The sequence below is a fragment of the Triticum aestivum genome, chromosome 3A (genome assembly GCF_018294505.1).
Source record: "Triticum aestivum cultivar Chinese Spring chromosome 3A, IWGSC CS RefSeq v2.1, whole genome shotgun sequence".
NCBI lineage: Eukaryota > Viridiplantae > Streptophyta > Magnoliopsida > Poales > Poaceae > Triticum > Triticum aestivum.
This window is the reverse complement of record NC_057800.1, coordinates 42,849,229-42,870,681: the sequence shown is the minus strand read 5'-3', so window position 1 is coordinate 42,870,681 and position 21,453 is coordinate 42,849,229. Positions and strand designations below refer to the sequence as shown.

Genomic DNA, 21,453 nt, shown 5'->3' with positions numbered 1-21,453 from the left:
GATAGTTTCCTCAGGTGCTGGTTCATTTATCACAGTAGTTAGGTGCTCTCTTTGCAAGCCATTAGTTTCAACAACCTTGTGAAGAATGTTGTTGAAGACTCTGTAGGTGTGCGAGTCCTTTCTGTAACCAAGCATAAAACTTTCATGTGCTTTCGGTGCAAATTTTGAGTTGTGATGAGGATCTCTAATCCAACATTTAGCACCGAAGACTTTGACAATCTCATACATGCTATGCGGGAATTATTACAATTTGACAATCTCATACACGAAATTTCTAATTGAGAAGTACTCCTTTCAAGGATCACCCTTCTAAAATTGCGATAAGTGGCATGCGCAACCGGGAGTTTTTCCTGTTTTCATAGATCTGCTTATTCAAAATGTTTTATCTTTTAAACCGTGCGGTTCAAATCTCAAAACATTTTCGTCGTTGGATTCCTCGTGTTGAGATCTTCAAAACAAGACCCCCATGTTGATAGATTTTGACGAACTTTTATTTTCATGAAAAAACTGGACAAAAATCGAACGGAAAAACCACACCCGAAGCACGTTTTTTTCCTTTCCGAAGCCGTTTCTGAGAGGTACAGACGTGCCTCTCCAGGAAACAAAATAATAATAAAGAAACCACATTTTTTCGTTTTCGAGAGGCACGCCCTTGCCTTTCGGGCAAGCTAAAAAAAAAGAATACATTTTTTTTCTCATTTTCGAAAGACGCAGCCGTGCTTCTCGTGGAAAAAAACGATGCCTCTCGAGGAAGCAAAACTTTTTTTTCACAGAAGCAAAAAAACACATTTTTTTCCGTTTCTGTGAGGCGCGGCCGTACTTTTTGCGGAAGCAAAAAGAAACAAGAAAATGCGTTTATTCATGCATTTTTTCGATAAGCTAAGAAAGACCGATAAAAAATCGAAAAGCCAAAAAATCACAGAAAAACCATCTAAAAAGCCAAAAATGCGTGCGGAAAATAAAATAAAAACAAAATACAGACGGAGCGCCCAAAGCGCGACACGTGACGACGACCGAGTGGCGTGCTCTCAGCCCACCCTTGGGGATGCTCCGAAACGAGTGCTCCTCAATTAGTTGCTCTTCCCTATGCACGCCCACTAATGCCTCTTTTGGTTCATATGATACGATTATCATAGGAATAGGAATCTTGTAAGAAATGAGATGACATGTATCTCAAATCCTATGAGTAGCAATAGGAAACAAGATGTCATTTGGTTGACACCAACGGAATTTTTTCATTGAGTCTAGGCTTTTTTTTTATTTTCCTATAAAATATGGAGGATAGGAACCAATCCTATGTAAAAATAGGAATCCATTCCTATGAACCAAAGAGCTCTAAAGGAAAAAATCCTATAAGAATCCTATCCTCTAGAATTCCTATGAAATTCCTCTAAACCAAAGAAGGCCTAAAACAGTAAACGGGCAGGGACAACAATAAACAGGCCGGAACAACTAACACATGACATGAGCTTACATCAGGTGAATGCGACCATAACATAACTCAGCTAGATGAGTTCTAGGCACCCCTATATATTATTGTCCCCATCAAAATTCTTGTCTTAAATTTGTCTAGATCTTCATGACCAGGTCATCCACACAGGTTTAGCCATACAAGTTACACACGCAAAACCTCAGGCCCATGGGGAACCAACCTGTGGTTGGATGGTTAGAGGGACAGTGATATTTTCAGCCCACCAGGGTTCAAGTCCTGGTGCTCGCATTTATTTTCTGGATTTATTTCAGGATTTCCGGCGATGCGCTCTCTATGGTGACTTCATAAATTTCAAGATGATATGCTGGCTCAGTATCTCGGTGATGCTCATAGGGGTAGGCTGTGCGTGTGTGCGTTCATAGAAATGAATGTATGCGTGTATGTATGAGCGCTTAAGTCTATTTACTGATGTTCAGAAAAAAAAACCTCAAACCCTTGTTCAGAAACAAAATAATACGAAATCCATCACTTCCATTCCAAGAATATAATCATGCCAGAACGAAAGCCACCGGCAGTTCCCAAACAAACCACCACGAGGGCCAACCGCACGCTCGGAAAAGTTGGATCGCTCGAGGCGATCAAGGAGGAGCTCTAGTCCGAACTACGTGTCACTCACTTTTTTCGCAAGCTGAAATAGGCTTCGATTCTCTGGATCCTTACATCGTAGCCCCTCAATTCAGCTCCACCTTCAACATGACTCCATGGTAGATGATCAATCCACCCTCACGCCCCGTCGACTTCAAGCTCCGTGTGTACATTGTCTTGAATCAATCCCGCGCCATAGTCTTGCCGAAGTCACACAGGCACTCAGGCCTGTGCCACGTGTTTCCACGCCCAGAAGTCGGTCACCATCAGCATCACGCTCCTACGTCGTCGTCGCCGATCCCACCATCATCTTCTATACCAACCGACTTGCGTCGATCCGTCAGACTGCCTAGTCCGACCCAGCCGAACTCGTTCGACTGTACGACACGCTCGAGGCTCCCAAATCGTCTTCCGCGAATTTTCATCCATCACATGATAATTCCATCTCAGTTGACATGACTTCCCACAACGCCTTCAAGCATCTCTGTTGTGCCAACAAATGTTTCACCTTTGTCTGCCATAACTCAAGGTTTTCAGTCCCGTCGAACTTCTCCACCTCAAACCTGATATCCGTTGGCGCCATGGTTCTTCGTATGGTTGACCCTGCGAAAAAATAACCAAGCTTCCCGTGCGATGCCCAAGTATTGGTGTACGCATACAGAACCAGATTGATCCATGTACTACTAGTCTTTGCTTCACGTGGTGGCTCGGCTCCCTTGCACAAAACTCCAATGCTAGCTTTGCTTTGCCTTGTCCTTGCCTTCCAATGGATGCGTATCATCAATGGATTTTTTTCTTTCCGATTTGGACCTGGCTGCCTCTCTTTCCGAGTCGTACGGGAGGACTCGGTCCTCTTCTTTTTTGTCAAAACAAATCTCTAATACGCTGCACATACGAGCACCTTGGCAATTCCGTATGGAACAAGTCTCCCATACGAGCACTCCCAGCCCGGCCTACTACCAGATCACCATGGCCCTGACGTGGCTTCACCTCGGGTCCCTGTTTCCGCTCTCGGCCTCAGGCCACGCAGCCTGCTGCCTTAGAACCAGCGCCGCACCAGCGGCTTGGCTGACAGCTACAGCCGCACCACCGTGCGCCCAACGAGGCCGCTTCCAGGCGCCGCACTACGATATGGGTGCCGCTTGCTCGATTCAACGCCGTCGACTCTTATTCCGATTGCTTCTTCAAATCTGGTCGAGAACCACGCCGCTGCCGGCTGCATCTCAAACTTATATTTCGTCCCGATCAATAATTCTAATAATTCACAGTCTCCGAATAACCTAGCTCATGATACCACTTGTTAGAATAAATCCGAGACATACCGTCAATCATCCAAGGACCAAGCAATCACATGAGCACGACACCGAAATTTGTTAACGAGGTTCACCGATATGGCTACATCCCCGGGGCTTGACTATGGGCGCTCCTTCCCGTGACACCGTCACAATATCGCACCCTGGCGACCCGGGCGCCGGCACACGCCGCCGGCTCCCCCTTGCGCGTCTGTGCTATTATGTTGGCATAGGTTACATCATGTGTCTACCCCCGCTATATATGAGAGGCCTAGGATACAAGTGTCCTATTAGGACACGACTCCACATCCTATGTAAACACAATACAACTCCTAGTTCAACTGTAACCTACCCTGTACACAATATTCGACACAACTCTAACAAATGCAAGCCACCACTAGTGAAACTCATTAAGAAATAGAAAATAAACACTCTAGCACACATACATCTTTACTTTTTACTCAACTTTTGACACCAAAACCACACTTTTTCTCCCCAAGCACCCGTCTCCTGCAGGGGATCTCGCCTCCTGCAGAGGATCCCACTTTCCGATCCTACATGACATGCGAGGCATCATCCTGGGGATATCTATTCTACATACCCTGACAAGTTTAGGCCATTAGGAGGACTCAGAAGGCCGTTTCCACTGCCTGCCGCTGCAAGGCTGTGCCGGCGGCGTTCCTGCTACACGTCCACACCATCTACGTGCTGCCCTTCTTCCTCGGTCATATTTTAACTGCCGGAGACCCCAAGGTGCAACCATGGGCTACAGTCAAGGTTAGTCCCTAAGTTTCTACATAAGAGGTGTTCTAATCTCGAGTTTAAGATCCTATTATGTTAATCCTAAAGGATTATTTCTAACACAAGGGACCTGGGCCAACAGCCAGAAAAGTGCAACTTGGCCATGACAAGTGTTTGTAGCACTACAGTAGTGGACCGTGAGTCGCCACTTTGTATGCCCCAATTAGGTTGCCAAAGTTGCATCAATAATAGATTGATGGGTACGTGATCCATATGCTCATGGGTTCTTGCTAGAACTGATTTAGTTAAGCTGCTTTCACAACAACTAACACGATATCATCTAATTTATTTGGTGCCCTAAGCTTTATCTAATTGTGATTGAGGTGTCCAACTACTGTGGCTCTTGAGTTGAGCAGCATCTGGCAGGCATTTGGCATGTACTACGTGGTTATGTGGTTGCTGACTGGGAGCTCACACAGCCTACAAAGTAGAGAAAAATGATGAACTCACGCGCTATTACTTACCGACACATAAGCTAGCTACATACGTCGACCGGAACTCAGGTTCGTTGAATCTGGTCTATTAGTTAACTTTGGGCAGGAACACCTCCATGGGGAATAATTCTTGTCCACTTAATGGCATTTCCCTCGTATATAAGGCTTCGGGCTTCCCAAATATTGTCCTGGGAGAACTTGGGAAAGGAGTCATGGCTTTATAGCTGATACTTGTCCTTCAAATGAAGGAAAATGTACACTTTTTCTTGAGAATCACCTTGTTTTTTGTAAAGTAGAAAAAAATGCACACTCAATTTATATGCACAAGCAAAACTTGCATACCAATTTCTCGATTGTAAGCTTACATATATCATAGGGCACGCAAAAAATTGCGCATGTAAAATTGAGTTAATAGATCGTGTTCGGTCATAGAATAAAATAAAAATCAAGGAATCGGCAAGAGCAATGCCTTTTCATTTAGACGAAATAGAGGGTTAATGTACATAGGTGTCATGTTTTGCAAGCAGCAGCGAAGCTTTAGCAAGAATTAAGAGAAAGCTAAATGAGTCTTAGGAAGAGCCGAGGGGGCTAATTGAGGTTAATATGTCTTGAAAGGCAAGAGCCGCCATCTCAATGCATGTAAGGCGGATCCCGTTGAAAAATTGGACGGTTAGGTTCCTTCCAAATGTTCTCGATCAGGAAGTCAGACCACAATGATGAGGGTGGGTTTCTCTCTTTTTTCTTTTGTGTAAACAAAGGATAAGTGAGCCCCACGTGTCATAAACATCTAACTTAACGGAGTCAACTTTTTATGCCATGTCAGCCTTGGCGAGTAAGCCACGACTGTCATAATCCGGGTCAGATTTAATCAAAACGATCATCAATATTTTTTAATACAAAAACCAAATTTTTGGTAGGTATATGAGAAAAAAGATAGTTATATGTGACATTTTTTTTAAATTATTTGGATTGCTTACCACATGTGTCACGTGGTAGTTATACGTGACTCTAACCCGGTATGTGGTAGTTCTCTGCAATTTACTCACTGGCGCAAGAATCTGCTATATATAGACGTTTCCGTTCCAACGTCCTACAAAATTGCAAATCATCTAGCAGCCCCCCTTCTTGTCAAATTTCTGCCACAACGGAAGGCATGTGTGTATAGCACGCATCTGTCACCTAGTACCACGCGGAACGCACCATGCTAGCGAAGGCTGTTCCTCGCCCCTGCTCCGGCGCTGGCCGCCATGGCGCGCCAGCGGCGAGGCTGCGGTCTGTCGGCGTCGCCGGAGGTCCGAGGAGAGGAGGAGCCGGTGGCAGGCTCGTGGCGGCGGACGCAGGGGAGAGGATGCCGGTGGTGGCTGTGGCTGCCGGGAAGCAGCCCTTCAATGGAGCAGCCATGGCAGGTGACTTAGTAATTGATTGCGAGTCTTCTTCCTTCTCGTTGTAGTTAATACTACCATTTAAACATATTGCCATTTGTTTTTTTTTTCGAAAAGGGGCTCCCCGGCCTCTGCATCAAAACGATGCATACGGCCATCTTATTAAAAAAGACAAAAGTGCCAACAAGGTTCCACAGTCTCCAGATAAACCAAAAGGAAAAAAGAGAAATGCAGCTCACACAGAGTTCCAAGCGGCTAGATATACAGACTAGCCCAAAACAGATGCCACAACCGGCTGGCTAACAATAGATAGGGAAACTAATTGCCTATCCTATTACATGACCGCCATCCAAACCGGTTGAAGATATCCCGAGCGACCATCTCTCAATGGATAGATCCAGTAACCAAATGCTCCCTGGCCTCCATCGAAGTGAGTAGCGACCATGAACGGATCAGTGCCGTAGCTCGGAAAATAACCTGCAAAAAATGAATCCGTGATGTTCTGTTAAAAACCAAATCATTTCTGCAATTCCAGATAGTCCATAACAAAGCGCAAACTCCAACCCGAATATGTCTTGTGAGAACAGGCCCAACCCCATGAAGCCATGTCCCAAATAAAGCAAAGACAGAAGTCGGTGGAGGAAGATTAAAAGCAATATGAATCGTCCGCCAAAGAACTCTAGCCAACGGGCAATCAAAGAATAAATGCTTAATCGTCTCATCCCGATCACAGAAACTACACCTAGTAGGACCTGTCCAATTGCGTTTAATCAAGTTGTCCTTTGTTAAAATAACTTGTTTATGGACAAACCACATAAACACTTTTATTTTTAAAGGCACCTTGACAGCCCAAACAAACTTAGAAGTTGGAATATCAGTCGAATTAATAACATCAATATACATTGATTTAACTGTAAATACTCCAGATCTAGTCAACTTCCAACGCAATACATCGGGTCGGTGAGAAAGTTGAACCTCCATTAGTCTCCTTACTAGATGAAGCCATTCTTCCCAACGATTGCCCGCTAGCGACCGTCGAAACTGAATATTAAGGGGGATAGATTGGAATATCGTTGCCACGAACACCTCACGTCGTTGAGCAATCCGATATAAAGACGGATATTGAATGGCTAAAGGTGATTCACCAAGCCAAGTATCCTCCCAGAAACGGGTACTTGTACCGTTTCCAATAACAAATCTCGTCCTATTGAACATAGATTGTTTGACTTTCATTAGTCCTTTCCAGAAAGGCGAATCAGTCGGCCTGACTGCGACCTGGGACAATGTTTTAGTTTGGAGGTACTTGTTGCGGAGGATCTGCGCCCACATGGCCTCAGTCCCGGAGGACAACTTCCACAACCACTTACTAAGAAGACATCTGTTCTTGACTTCAAGATTTTCAATACCGAGACCCCCTTGGTCTTTCGGTCTACAGATGATGTCCCATTTAGCAAGCCGGTATTTTCTTTTAAGTTCATCACCCTGCCAAAAGAAGCGCGACCGATAGAAGTCCAGTCTTTCCTAACACCAACTGGGACCTCAAAGAAAGATAAGAGAAACATAGGCATACTCGTGAGCACCGAATTAATCAAAATCAACCGGCCTCCGTATGACATGAGCTTACCCTTCCAACAGCTCAGTTTTTTCTCAAATCGATCCTCGATGCACTTCCATTCTCTGTTTGTTAGCCTACGATGGTGAATCGGGATACCAAGGTAAGAGAAGGGTAAACTCCCCAACTCGCACCCAAACAACTGCCTATAAGACTCCTGGTCGTCTTTGGCTCTACCAAAGCAGAACAATTCGCTCTTATGGAAGTTAATCTTTAACCCGGTCAATTGTTCAAACAGGCATAACACAAGCTTCATATTTCTCGCCTTGGCCAAATCATGCTCCATAAAGATGATTGTATTATCGGCGTACTGAAGGATGGAAACACCTCCCTCCACAAGATGAGGAACCAACCCACCCACTTGACCATTTTCCTTAGCCCGGCCTATCAAAATTGCTAACATATCCACCACAATGTTAAACAGGATAGGGGACATCGGATCTCCTTGTCTTAGGCCTTTATGTGTCTGGAAATAATGACCTATGTCGTCATTCACTTTAATTCCCACACTCCCTTTTTGCGTAAATGATTCGACCTGTCGGCGCCAGGCTTCATCAAAACCTTTCATACGCAATGCCTGTTGGAGGAATGGCCACTTAACTTATCGTACGCTTTTTCGAAATCCACCTTAAAAATTACTCCATCTAATTTTTTGGAATGGATTTCATGGAGCGTTTCATGAAGGACAACCACCCCTTCAAGGATGTTCCTGTCCGGCATGAAAGCAGTTTGGGATTGCTGCACCACAGATTGCGCAATCTGTGTGAGCCTATTAGTTCCGACCTTGGTGAAGATTTTGAAACTAACATTAAGGAGGCAGATCGGCCTGAACTGCTCAATCCTCGCAGCATCCGTTTTCTTCGGAAGCAAGGTGATAGTTCCAAAATTCAAGTGAAATAATTGAAGCTGTCCAGAGAATAGATCATGAAACATAGGTAGTAAATCCCCCTTAATAATGTGCCAACACTTTTTATAAAACTCAGCCGGGAACCCATCCGGACCGGGAGCCTTATTGTTTTTCATTTGTGCAATAGCCTCAAACACCTCCTTTTCTGAGAACGGGGCAGCCAGGATATCATTATCAGCAGCAGTCAATTGAGGCACGTCCTCAACCCTGGACTCATCGAGGGACACACAATTGGCCTCCGGCGGTCCAAATAGCTGTCTATAGTATTCGGTAATATAGGTTTTGAGATTATCCTGCCCTAGAATAGTACCCTCATCCTGCTCTAGCTGAAAGATCCGCTTCTTTCTGTGTTTACCATTAGCAATGAGGTGGAAGAATTGAGTATTCGCGTCCCCTTGGACTACCTTGCGGACCTTGGCACGCAAAGCCCACTTCAATTCTTCTTCGCGGAGAAGTTCTTTCAGCCTCTTCTCCGCCTCATTTTTAACTTGGAGCTCGGTAGGCAATAACAGCGCAGATTCAGCTTTTACGTCCAATGCCTGTATAAGAGAGAGGAGTCTATCCTTCTCAACCTTATACACCCCACTTAGATGCTTAGCCCAACCCCGTAAGAAGCTTCTCAAATGCCTAATTTTATTCTGCCAGCGCTCGACCGCCGTCCTTCCTCCAACACCCTTAGCCCACTCCCTGGCTATGATGTCTAAGAATCCCTCGCGTTCGAACCAGGCCATCTCAAAAGAGAATGTGTTTTTGTTTCCTATATGGTTCAGCTCCCCTGAGTCCACGAACAAAGGTGTGTGATCAGAGATTCCCCGCGTGAGAGCTTGCACCGTAACAAGAGGGAACTTTTGTTCCCACTCCACGCTGGCGAGAACCCGATCAAGCTTCTCATATGTCGGGTTTGGCAGAGCATTAGCCCAGGTAAACTGTCTACCAGTGAGCTCTATCTCCCTTAGATCTAAGCTTTCAATAATAGTATTGAACATAAACGACCACCTGCCGTCGAAGTTATCATTGTTTTTCTCCTCTCTCCTTCTAATGATATTGAAATCACCCCCGACCAAAATCGGAAGCTGTTCGGACCCACATATCCGAACCAGATCCGCCAGAAACTCCGGTTTAAGCTCGGGTTGGGCGGCACCATAGACCGCTACCAACGCCCAGTTGAACCCATCAACTTTAGACCTAACTCGAAACTTTACCGCGAAATCACCCATTACTACACTCCGGACTTCAAGGGCATCACATCTCACACCCAGTAAGATGCCCCCCGATCGACCTCGTGGCGGGAGGCAATGCCAATCAAACTCAAGACCACCCACAAGAGAGGAAAGAAACTGCGGCGCAAAATTATCTCGACCGGTTTCCGACAGAGCAACAAAATCTAACCGATGTTCCAGAGAAGCTTCAGCAAGAAACCTCCTTTTAGCCAAGTCTTTCAGACCTCTGCTATTCCAAAAGATTCCTTTCATAGTTCATCATGGAATTTTTTAGCAGTCCGAATCCTAGCACTCCTACGAACAGCAGAGTCGGGATAAATTTTTCGTTTCCACTTACACCTTAGCTTGGGGTGCTCCTTCACCCGGTCCTCATAACCGGGCTGAACGGAATTGCTATCTGCATCATCTAAGGGCACATCCTCGCCCTCCGACTCCTGATTAGAAGGTGCTAGGTCCGCACATAGATTATTTAATACTTTTATCCCTAACTCCTCAATTTCCTCAACATTCATGGGCTTGACTGCAGCAAGATGACTAATAGTCTCTAAGGCCCGCTCCGCCTCTAAATCTAACATATCATTCACCGAGTTGGATATTTCAATATCATTAGCGCCAAGAGAAACTCCTAATTGGTTTGCATTATTAACAATCTCCTCAGGAGCAAAATGCAATAAAGAATTAGATATGTTAACGGACATACCAGTATATATCGCAGCATCGTGAAGCTTGGCCGCCCTCATAGCGCACCGCTGCTGCATATCGTCCACCCATTTGTTAATACATCTTCTTTTGACAACGCCGGGAGAAATCTTCTAGTATTGTGTTGTATAACCAAAATGTCACCTTTTCCATATAGTGGCTATTGCCTAGGGAAGTATATATGGTTTTGGATAGAAACTAGAAAAACAAGCGGAATTAGAAAAATGATGCGAGCCTTCTTCTTCTGTTCTTCTTCTCATAACATAAAGTAAAAATTAAAAATCATATGAACTAGTTTTTCTAAAGGAGGGTGATGCATGCATCTATTTTTATTAATTATTCATCAAGACCTTACAAAGTAATACATCAATAAGTCTAAATCCACCATCGGCAACTGTCGCTACTCCTAGTCAGTTGATGAAGGGTGCAGATTGTCGGGGTTACATACCTAGACATCACATCAAAGCCCAACGTCTAAAGCCGGAGTAGCCAACCAAGCCGAATTGCCGAGTCTGATGACACACCGGTCCGCCACACCCTCAGCGGACACCGCATGCACACACTGCAGAGGCTGTCACCATCGTCTTCCATCGATCCATCTTCAGAGCAGGTACTGATGCATCGACCTTGCCGGGCCTGTAGTTCACGCCACTACGGCGCCAGACAACGCCACCTCTCTACACGCGTCCATCATCACGCAGCCGTCGCTGAGACCCTATAACGGCACGCCGCCGAGACTCCACATCGTTGATGGGTCACAGGAAACGCCGCTCCACCGCAGAAGCCATCCATTGGTCCCTCGAGTCTATGCACATCTCCAAAAATGACCCCCCCCCAGAGGATGGTACCACACAAGATAACCGTCGTCATACGAATTGTTAGCATTGAAAAGTTAAAACTTCCAGTACAAGTAACTAAAATCATTTCTATTCCCAAAGTAAAATTATGCCACACATACTTCCGTTATTGTAAAACTAGTGCATGGATCACTGGCGCTGAAATATATTTTTTGAATCAGATTTTTTATTACTTGAATCATAAATGAGTGCTTCCAAATAATTGCTTGGACGTACTAACTGGCGGCGAAGAGATAAACGTGGAAATTCGATGCTTACAACTACTCCTCTGGTTCTTTTTACTCTGCATATAAGATTTACGTCAAAGTTCGTTAAGTTCGACCAAGTTTATATTAAAATATAGCAACATCTAATGACATTTTTCTATATGTTGGTCAAATTTCACAAATTGCATGATGCATCTAATGACATTTTTCTATAATCTTGGTCAAACTTTGTGAAATTTGACCTGCCGACAAAGCTTACATGCAGAGTAAAAAGAAACAGAAGGATTATCATTCAATCCTTTTCTGTTCAGGGAAAAGGAAAATCATTCAATCCATTTTATGAGTCCCTAGCTGACTTTTCAGATATATTTCTCACCATGTGCAACAAATGGTGCATTAACATATTTGTGGATTCCCAATCCTCAAAACCAACCCCACCAACTTGGTCTCTGATTCAATTCATTTTATTATGAGCAACAACCTCCATGTACGGACGAGAACGATTTGGGTGAATATGACAGAATAGCAGCTGAGTTTGGCTTGTCAGTAATCCTCTGTTTGACTATACATAGTGTAACAGTTTCTCGGTGGGGCTTGCAAAAAGGGAGCCAAAAAAGTTAATTTAAAGGACAGGGGTTTATTTGGAATTTTAATGCAGTTCAAAAATGCTGCTCGCTGGTATAAAACTAAGACAAATAACCCCTGTCAATTTTCGAACATGTCTCAAGTTTTTTTAAAACAGCACATGGTGCTGCGAGGAACGGTTGATGCTGACAAAACCATAGTTTGTTGATACTAACATAGAGAACTTCAAGAAGAAAATGGAAAAGTTGATATACTATTAAGACAGCACATGGTTCTGTGTGGACTGGTTGGTGCTGACAAAATCATAGTTTGCTGATACTGTCTGGAACTGGGACCCTCAAATGGGATGCTCACCTCAATGACATGTCCATGCAACCAAACATTTTCAGTTTTATCATGTCTCCTGTTTTACAAGCTTTAGCACTCCTCTTCTCTTTATGGAGTCAATCATAGCAGAGTGTATGGATCAGCACCTTTCTTAGATCTTCAGTTATGAGAAATCACAATCCTGGAACACTATACGCCAAATGTGATTATCTTTGGCAGCATTATACAATACATGATTTATCCTTTCAAGACCCTTACCTTACAAGCCTGAAATTACCAGGTATCGACAAGCTTGTGACCTCAACTGTTGGGAAATCGACAAACATTCTTTGGCATGACTGTCCAATAGCTCAGTTTGAGAGGCAGAAACTGCTAAATCAGAAGGGTTGTGTTGTGTGGATAACAGGGTTAAGTGGTTCAGGTATTTACGAGCTGATCAAGCCATCATAGTCATACACTAAACTGTGGAGCCTCTATTATATTTGTAAGATCTCAACATATACTTCAGGGAAAAGCACACTAGCATGCGCGCTAAGTCGCGAGCTGCACTCCAGAGGTCATCTGACCTACATTCTAGACGGTGACAATCTAAGGCATGGGTTAAACCGAGACCTCTGTTTCGAAGCAAAGGACCGTGCTGAAAATATACGCAGAGTAGGTATGTTTTGTCCGTTCAAAGATCCCAGTATTGTGGTCGTTTTTTGCCTTGCAGTTATACCATTTCTAAATGTGTTCATGTCCAACTTTTCAGGAGAAGTAGCAAAGCTGTTTGCAGATGCTGGTCTGATCTGCATTGCTAGCTTGATATCACCCTACAGAAGTGAACGCAGCGCTTGCCGTAAATTACTGCACAATTCTACATTCATTGAGGTATATTTTCACACACTGTAGAATTCCTTCAAACCATCTGGTCGATCTTATTATCAAGGTAACCGGCATAGAAAAGTGTATTTTCTGTAGGTGTTTTTGAATGTCCCACTTGAAGTTTGTGAAGCCAGGGATCCAAAAGGCTTGTACAAGCTTGCCCGTGCAGGAAAAATCAAAGGTAAATGAACCAACTGACCATCATCTTTATTATGTTTTAGCAAATCTTACTTTGTAAATCATCCGCAGGGTTTACTGGAATTGATGATCCTTATGAACCACCTTCTGACTGCGAGGTTAGCAAGCGCAAATATTTGAACACCCAAATATTATTAAAAGCAACATAGTTGTATTATTACCAACTGCTCTGTAAGAGGTTCCTAGTTCAATAATGATGGGTGTTCATTTCGCTGAGTGAGCCCTTTAACTGCTCCTTGCAGATAGTGATACAGTGCAAAGCTGGTGACTGCGCCACGCCTAAATCGATGGCTGATCAAGTTGTGTCATATCTCGAAGCAAATGAGTTCTTACAGGATTAGAGACGTATGCTATGGACAAAAAAACATTCTGAAATTGGATCGCCAAGGGATGTGAAATATGAGGTACTCCCTCTGTCCCATAATATAAGAGTGTTTTTTACACTATTGTAATGTCAAAAACGTTCTTATATTATGGGACGGAGGAAGTAGTGTTTATGTCTAAAAAGAGTGATAATAGCATGGAAACATATTAACATAAAGATCGAATCTGTACATCACTATAATAAATTGAAATGTTTTGACGCAACAAAAATGACTCGTGTGGCTGTGTGCATTGATCGATGGGACGAGGATGGGTACCCACCTGCATTTTGTACAGTTCTAAACACACACAAGAAAAACTATTTCTTTCTTGAAGCCACCCTGAAAATATACCCAACCTGATTAGCACCGTTAGATTGGCCATTAGCAATTTAATATGACTGAGGGCACTCCACCCGCATAGGAATATTTCACCCGTTGTGTCCCACTGATCCCACCAATTGCGCTAATCCCTCCATATCAAAAGTTCCCTAACCCAGCGCCCCATCGGAGGCACGCACGCCGCCCCATTGATTCATCGCTAATCGCCCCTCCGCTCCGCTTGCCCTCCACGCCCACGTAACGCATCCTTTATCGGAGTAATCGGAGGTCGCCGCTCCTCCCTGTTCTGTTCAGGAGCTCGCCGGAAGCACGCCGTTGGTTCTCGAGGTCTTTGAACAGAGCCAAAACAACACGCACCAATGGCCACTGCTCACTAGCATAACCAGCAGCACGTGGGTGCCGCTTCGTAGCCGACGACCAATAGAGGTGAGCCACACGTCCGCCTGATTGCCGGATCTACCTTTCTCGCCGCTCCCTGGGTTGGACGATGACGATGCTATCGGCTTTGCTCGGCGTCGTGTCTCCTCTTGAGAACATCGTCCTGAAGATAGACTCGGTCAGAGGGACTCAGTGCTCGTGTAGGTGGTTGACGACGGCTTGTCTAGCATCTCCGTGAGAGGAGCAGAGGCACCCTCCACATGCAAGTGTGTCAGGCAAGTTATGCCGGCCAACCTCGCAGGATTGAAGCAGCATATGTTTGCTCTATCGGACATAGCGTTCCTCTTTGATGTCATTGAGTTTTGCGGATATGCTTGTGGCAGCTTGGATTGATACACCGGTTTTCATGTGCACTTTCGCAGCGAAGAAAGCGCTCGAGCGCCCGGCCTGGCGTGTTTTGGGGTGTTGGTCTTTTGATGTGTTGTATGTATTGTGGTGCTTTAGGCCTAGTCTTGTTAGGCGCTACTTAGGTTTTCGCCCGTTTTCCCTCGATAAACCAAGCAACCCCGTTTCATTTCTTTTTTTAGCACTCGTCTTATACAATGCATTTCTCCTCTGGTGGTGTTATTTGTAATACCTTCTGATCAACGAATTTGGCAGCTCTTCTGCCAACATTCAAAAAAAAAGGAGATTTGGTCTTGACTGCGCCGTTGGGTTTCTCTCTCGATCTCCCGTTCATGTGAATTTTTTTCTATGTTTCCCACCAGGACAGTCTGATGTGAGCGAGTTTGTTGCCTGATCCGTGTGTCAAACAAGCATCTATACTCGTGTTTCTCTTTGGGATGTGTGTAAACAACACTCTGTACTCTCGACCCCCTCCTGCCTCCATCCCAGGGCGATCGGGAGGGGGGGATCAAATCCTGCCGCCGGCGTTGACCACGATGGCGGCAGCGCCTGGTGCCAGTGGCGCTAGGGCAGGACGATGTGGTGGTAACCCAAGAAGCGACTGGGGCGCCTCGGGTAGGGTGCTTCGCATGATGACCAGGGCGGCTTCCTGGCCATGTAGCGGCTACAGCAGCCCCATGGCTGGCGGGATTCTCCAGTGGGTTCCTTGGCTCTACGATGGGCGGTGGCAATGGCCATGGATCTGGCATCTCGACCAGATCCGTTGTCGATCCTTCACGTGGATGGTCAGTGGCACGATGAGGGCTCCGATGAGGGGATGAAGGATCTCCGCGGGAGTACCGACGACGCCATACATCTTCATGACGAGGCTCCGTGCAGTTCCAGCCAGCCGCGAGATCGGGACGACGCGCCTTCCATGATCGGGACAGAGACATGCAGGATGGTGTTGTTGTCTCACGCCGTAGTAGCTCCAGGGTTGTGGTTGATGTGGAAGGCGTTGGACGTGAAAAGAGGGCATCTGTATGTGAGAAGAGGGATTGACTAGGGAAAAAATTAGATGGAGCTTGAAGGGACCGGTATAAACCTTGGCCGTCTATGTGGTGCCAACGTGATGCTGTGCTGCCGTGCTGCTTTGGTGCTCTGGTCGATGGGCATAGGCGTTGGCATCGGATCGGCCTGAGCGGGATGGGGACACGCGGATCTGATCAAGCTGCGGCTACCTTACAGGAGATGATTGTGCGCGCTCACGCGTTGGCTGCCTCGCGTGCAAGGCATTTGCTCGTCAGATTTGATCCATCCAATCCAGCCCTTGTTCAGATCTAGATGGCATGTTGGCGGTGATCTAGACTCGGTCGGCCGGGTGGTGGTGCGTGTAGACTGTTGCAGGATGCAGCGTCCTCCTGCGGCTCCATGACAACTGTGGTCAATAAAAGATCTCCGTGAGGATTTATCTCTCCAGATCCGGTGGTTGACTCCAGTGATGAGATGCAAACTATGGGTAAAGACTTGACGTAGAGGAATGACTGTTCAGCGGCGGTGATCGCACATCGCATGTAGCTGCTGGGATAGCGAAAAGTGGTGGTGACAACACATGAAAGACTTCAATGGTGGTGCTATGTGCACCGGTCTTGAGCTCCGTGGCGAAAGCCTAGGTATGACCTATGTTGGTTCCTGGCAATGGCGATGTTTTTTATGTCGTTACCTTGTTAAAGGCATTGCTCGGACATACTCAGGCTATTTCTTCAGGGTGAAAACCTTGATTCTGCCTTCATGGTTGGATCCGGCGATGTCAGCGCTTAAGCGTCGTCACCTTCCTGAAGGCGTTGTTGTTGAAGAGTCTCGTCGTCCGTGTGATGTCATAAGATGGTTGGTGCGGATATGGTCATTGCTATAGTTTGCCGACTGTGGATCTGATCGCTTTGGGCCTTTTTTCTTTTTCTTTTTTTACTTCGCCTATGCATAGTTTTGGTCTTATACAACTTTGTTATTGCCGGCGTGTTTGTGTGTGTTGGTGTTGGCTGTATGCATTCTAACTATGCAGAGGCCGGATGTGTGCTCATAGTGTTTGTATTCTCTTGATGCTCCATTTTAAGCCAATAAAATTCATCCTTTATCGAAAAAATAAGGAGGTAATAGCATCCTAGATACCCTAACTTGCATAGAATGTGACGATTTAGTCCTAAACTTGTAAATCTTGACTCCACCATATCCCAACTTGCACCTCATGTGATGATTTAGTCCCAGGCCAGTGAGAACTCGACAATTGGCAATCAGGTGGCTAGACCGGTCAGCGCACACACTTTTGCACAAAATCCCCTGCCATTTCCTTTAATCAACCCGCACTCACCTCCACCTGAATTTGCGGTGGCATTGATCAATCAAAACGGTCTTTGCCGTGGTGGGCGGAGCAAATCATTCTTGCATGCATGCGTGCATGCACGCATGCCTCGATCGATCGTGGTCGTTGAGTGGAGTTGTACGAGAGAGTACGCTGTTTCGGAATTCTCGGATGATTGATGAGTGGATTCAAAGCTGGAATCATATTACCATTTCTTTCGATAGAAAAAACAGAAACAGAAAGGAAGCCATGCACAATGCACATTGCACGGGCCTGCGTATTGGTGACCAGTACAGTACCGCTGTCCGCTGACCACTGACGGCTCGAGTGCCCGCGCCAACACAAGCTAGCTAGCTAGCTATAGCTGGAGTACTCCGGTATGATGACCGCGTAATTTCGATCGCCGATGAAATGCACGTACGTGCACGCCATGCATTGATGCTGAGTCTGGGAAGAAGACTCGAGCTAGATCTCGAGCGTACGCAACCAACTTCCGTGTAAACAACTTCATTACCGAATCGTTCGATCAAAAAATCACTCCCTCCGTTTTTATTAGCTCCACGTATTAGCTTTGACTGAAGTCAAACTTTATCAAATTTGACCAAGTTGAAAGTAACATATTTATGTGATGTGAAAATATATCTAATGATTAATCCAATGATATTTTTTTAGGTTCAATGATATATATATTTGAAGGTATATATGTTAATATATTTTTCCATAAACTTGTTGAAAGTCTATAAAGTTTGAATTTAGACAAATCTAATATGCAGAGTAAATAAAAATGGCGGGCGTAGGAAGAAAACACGGGAATATGATGCATGTCACGCAGCGTAATTTTCCTATTGCATCTTAAAAAATAAGTTGGAGTTAATAGAGAAAAAATATACTCCCCTAAAAACTTTTATAAGACATCTTAAGTCACTATTTGAAGCATAGGAATGCCGTTCTCAGTTATATAATTTTTTGCCAGGTGTAGCTCATATTTTATTAGATAAATTTATGATTATTTTTTTGACTCAAATGCGATGGTGGTGGTGGTGGTGGTGTGTGTGTGTGTGGGGGGGGGGGGGGGGGCTCTAAACCAGAAGAGAAGAAGTAATAAACAAAACTAAGATTTTGGACCGTCATAAGTTCACTTAGGCTAGACTAGTATTTTCTATAACTACTAATCGTGTACGTGCGTGAACTGAGCCTATATCAGATGGTTAGGTTCTTTGTAATGGAACTGATACATCAGTGTTCAAGTCCTAGACTTGGCACCGATAGCCGCATTTTACTGGATTTATTTCAGGCCTTTCGGCAATGTGCGTTCAGTGGGAAGCGATGTTCCCGTCGACTATGAGAACGTCTGTGACGACTTCATCAATCTCTATATATTGTATCGGCTCAGTATCTCGGAGGTACCCATGGTACCAGGGTATGTGCAGTGGCGAATCTAGAAGAAAGTAGAGGATGGACTTAAAGTTTACGCAAGCATATGTTGTTCGAACATGTGTTGGGTTGGCTGGCAAGTGGTTGGGCTGGTCATAGACTAATATTAAAACAAAATTTGAGTGTTTGTGAATATCTGCATTTGTACGGTGTTAAAAAACTAGGCCCGTACAACGTATGTCAATATTAGACAATATATTAAGTGTATTGTACATTACAAGATATAAATTGCATGTAATATTGGATAGGATATAATTACTTGGTTAAATTGATGTTGATATTAGACATGATATTAATTAGTAGAGGGTGGTAAACATGTTTATAATGCTAAATGTATGTTTAATGCTAACACCGAAGCATTGTACACGTTGGATAGATGCAGTTGAATGGGTGAAATTTGTTGAATTTCTATGACTTGTTCTTTTTATATTGACATGGATATAGAGAAAGAGAGGACAGAAGCAAGGAGTTATGCAGGTGAAAGAGCCTAGCAGAGGTTGGATGGCTCTGGCTCTGGCGACTCGCGCCCCCCCGACGGCGCGGGCTCCGCGGCCGCCCGGCCGTACCCTCCGCCATCCTCGCCCTCGCGCCCCGGCCCTCCGCCGGCGCCCGCCTCCCCCTCGCCAGCCTCCTCTGGTTCCCCGGCTCTGCGCTGGGCGGACGTGGCCGAGGCGGAGGATTTGGCGGCTGGCCGCCCCGTCGTTCGTCGGGCTCGGGTTCCCCCCAAGGCGCCGCCGCGGCCGACGCCTGACCTTGCCGGTGGCTCTTCCCCCAGGGGTGGGGGATCAGCCGCCCGTGGGTCGGGCCGCCGCCGCCCCCCCCCTCGGCCACCCCTCCGGCTCGGCCTCCACATGGCGGTCCCTCGCGAGCTGGGCTCCCCCCCGGCGGCGCCGCGCTGGCAGCTGGGGCGTTGCCGGCCGCGCCGACCGGGGTGCCGCCCGTGCCTCCTGGAGGTCTTCGCCCACCGCCGGCCTCCTCCAGGCCCCGCCTCCAAATGCCCCGGCCGGTCCGCCCTCTGCGCCCTCGCCGGCGTGCGCTTCGGCTTCTTCCGGGCGCAATCCTTACCGCCCATTCCTCCCCTCCGGCCGGCCCGCCGGCCCCCTCCCCCTCGGTCGCCCCTCCGGCCCGCCTCCCCCTCGCCGCCCCCGAACGCCCCCGCCGGCGACCGCCGCGGTGGTGCTAGGGGAAACCCTAGCGCCCCGGCTGGTAACCCCCGGGCGGTCGTTTCGGGCCGCGCTGGTGCTGGGCCGGCCCGCGGACCCGGCTCCTGGGCCCCTTCCTGGGCCGGTGGCGGCTGGAGCGGCCTGTGGGCTGGTGCCTGCGGTGACTCGGGCGGGCCGCCCCGGCAGGCCAGCTGGGCCCCGCCTGGCCCACCACGGCCCCCCACGCCAGTCACTTTGGCTCCCGCTAGGGTTGCCACGCCCTCCACTTCTCCCCACCCCCGCGCCGCCAGCTCTCGCCCCTGCCCCCTCGGTCGCCGCCCCGCTTCCTGACCGCCTCGCCGGCGTCACCGATCCCCCTCCGCCCCCGTTCCCCACCGCGCCTCCCATGCCGCGGGAATGTGGGGACGAGGCGGGTCGCCCCAAACGCCGGGCCGACGACCGCCGTGAACCTCCCCACCCCTCCCCCGATGGCCGCCGGCGCGAAGAGGACCTGCGGCAGCAGCTTTCCTCCCGGCCGGCGCGGCACTCGCCGGCGCGTGAGCCCCGCTCCCCCGCCCGCCCATCGCGCCGCTCCCCGGCTCGTGACGACCGCCGCTCCCGGTCCCCATCGCGCTGCTCCACTCCGCAGGGGGCCCCCCGTGACCGTGACCGCGGCCGGTCCCCGGCTCGGGAGACTCGGCCGCCCCCTCGGCGCCGGTCTCCCTCGCCGGCCCGGCGCCGCGACCGGTCTCCCTCGCCGCCTCGACCGCTCCCCTCCAACGCCGAAGCCGACGCCACCTCCAGCCGCTACCAGCCCCCCCCCCCCGCTCTCAGGCTGCGTTCCCGCCGTCCAAGGGTGGTAACGGCAACCGGGGACGCCCCGGATCCAAGAAGAAGAAGAAGAAGGGGCCCCCGCGCCCTCAAGCCACCACCGCCTCCGCTCCTGTGGCTCCTCCCCCGGGTGCCGCCGCCGCGGCCGGGGCTCAGCCGTGCTTCAACTGCGGCCTCTCAGGCCACTTCCAGGTGGCATGCCCCAACCCACCCTCGTGCTACTTGTGCAAGGAGTCCGGGCACCCCGCGATTCTCTGCCCGGATCGCCCGGTCTCGGAGGAGCTCATGATCTACGGGCACGACATCGAGGACTTGGCTTTCTTCCACATCGAGGTGCCCGAGCTCGCCCCACCGTCCCCCTCGCTGCTGGCTGTGGTGACGGTGATGGGCGACGCTGTCGCCACCCCGGAGCTGATTGAGGCTGAGCTCAACCACCTGTGCCGTTGCTCGTGGGACTGGCAGGTGACCCCCACGGCCCCCAGCTCCTTCTCCGTGGTGTTCCCAGACGCGATGAGCATGGGCTTCTGCACTCGCAGCAACAACATCACCCTGGCGCTCAACGACATCGTGATGAACATCGCTGAGCCACAGTGGGATCCCAGAGCCGTCGCCACCCTGGACACGGCTTGGCTCCTCATCTCTGGCCTCCCCGATGTGGCCCGGTCCGAGCGGACCATCCGCAGTATGTCCAAGATCCTGGGCAGGGTGGTGGTGGTGGATGAGCTCTCCCTGCGCAAGGAGGAGGAGGTGCGGGTTAAGG

General features: G+C 48.0%; 1 protein-coding gene across 1 annotated transcript; it reads left to right on the top strand.

The window, feature by feature from the left end:
- The first annotated feature begins 5,721 nt into the window (after positions 1–5,721).
- Positions 5,722–14,056, top strand: LOC123057800 (adenylyl-sulfate kinase 3). The gene is made up of 7 exons (XM_044480689.1): positions 5,722–6,010; positions 12,680–12,820; positions 12,908–13,057; positions 13,151–13,269; positions 13,360–13,444; positions 13,513–13,559; positions 13,704–14,056. The coding sequence occupies exons 1-7, from the start codon at positions 5,806–5,808 to the stop codon at positions 13,800–13,802; spliced, it is 846 nt and encodes a 281-aa protein (XP_044336624.1). The 5' UTR covers positions 5,722–5,805; the 3' UTR covers positions 13,803–14,056.
- Positions 14,057–21,453: the final 7,397 nt, after the last annotated feature.

Bases quoted from the DNA above. Each gene is read 5' to 3' on its own strand.
- LOC123057800 (XM_044480689.1), top strand. From the start codon at position 5,806: ATGCTAGCGAAGGCTGTTCCTCGCCCCTGCTCCGGCGCTGGCCGCCAT. The intron at 12,821-12,907 runs GTATTTACGAGC...CATATACTTCAG, and splicing joins AACAGGGTTAAGTGGTTCAG to GGAAAAGCACACTAGCATGC. The intron at 13,058-13,150 runs GTATGTTTTGTC...CCAACTTTTCAG, and splicing joins TGAAAATATACGCAGAGTAG to GAGAAGTAGCAAAGCTGTTT.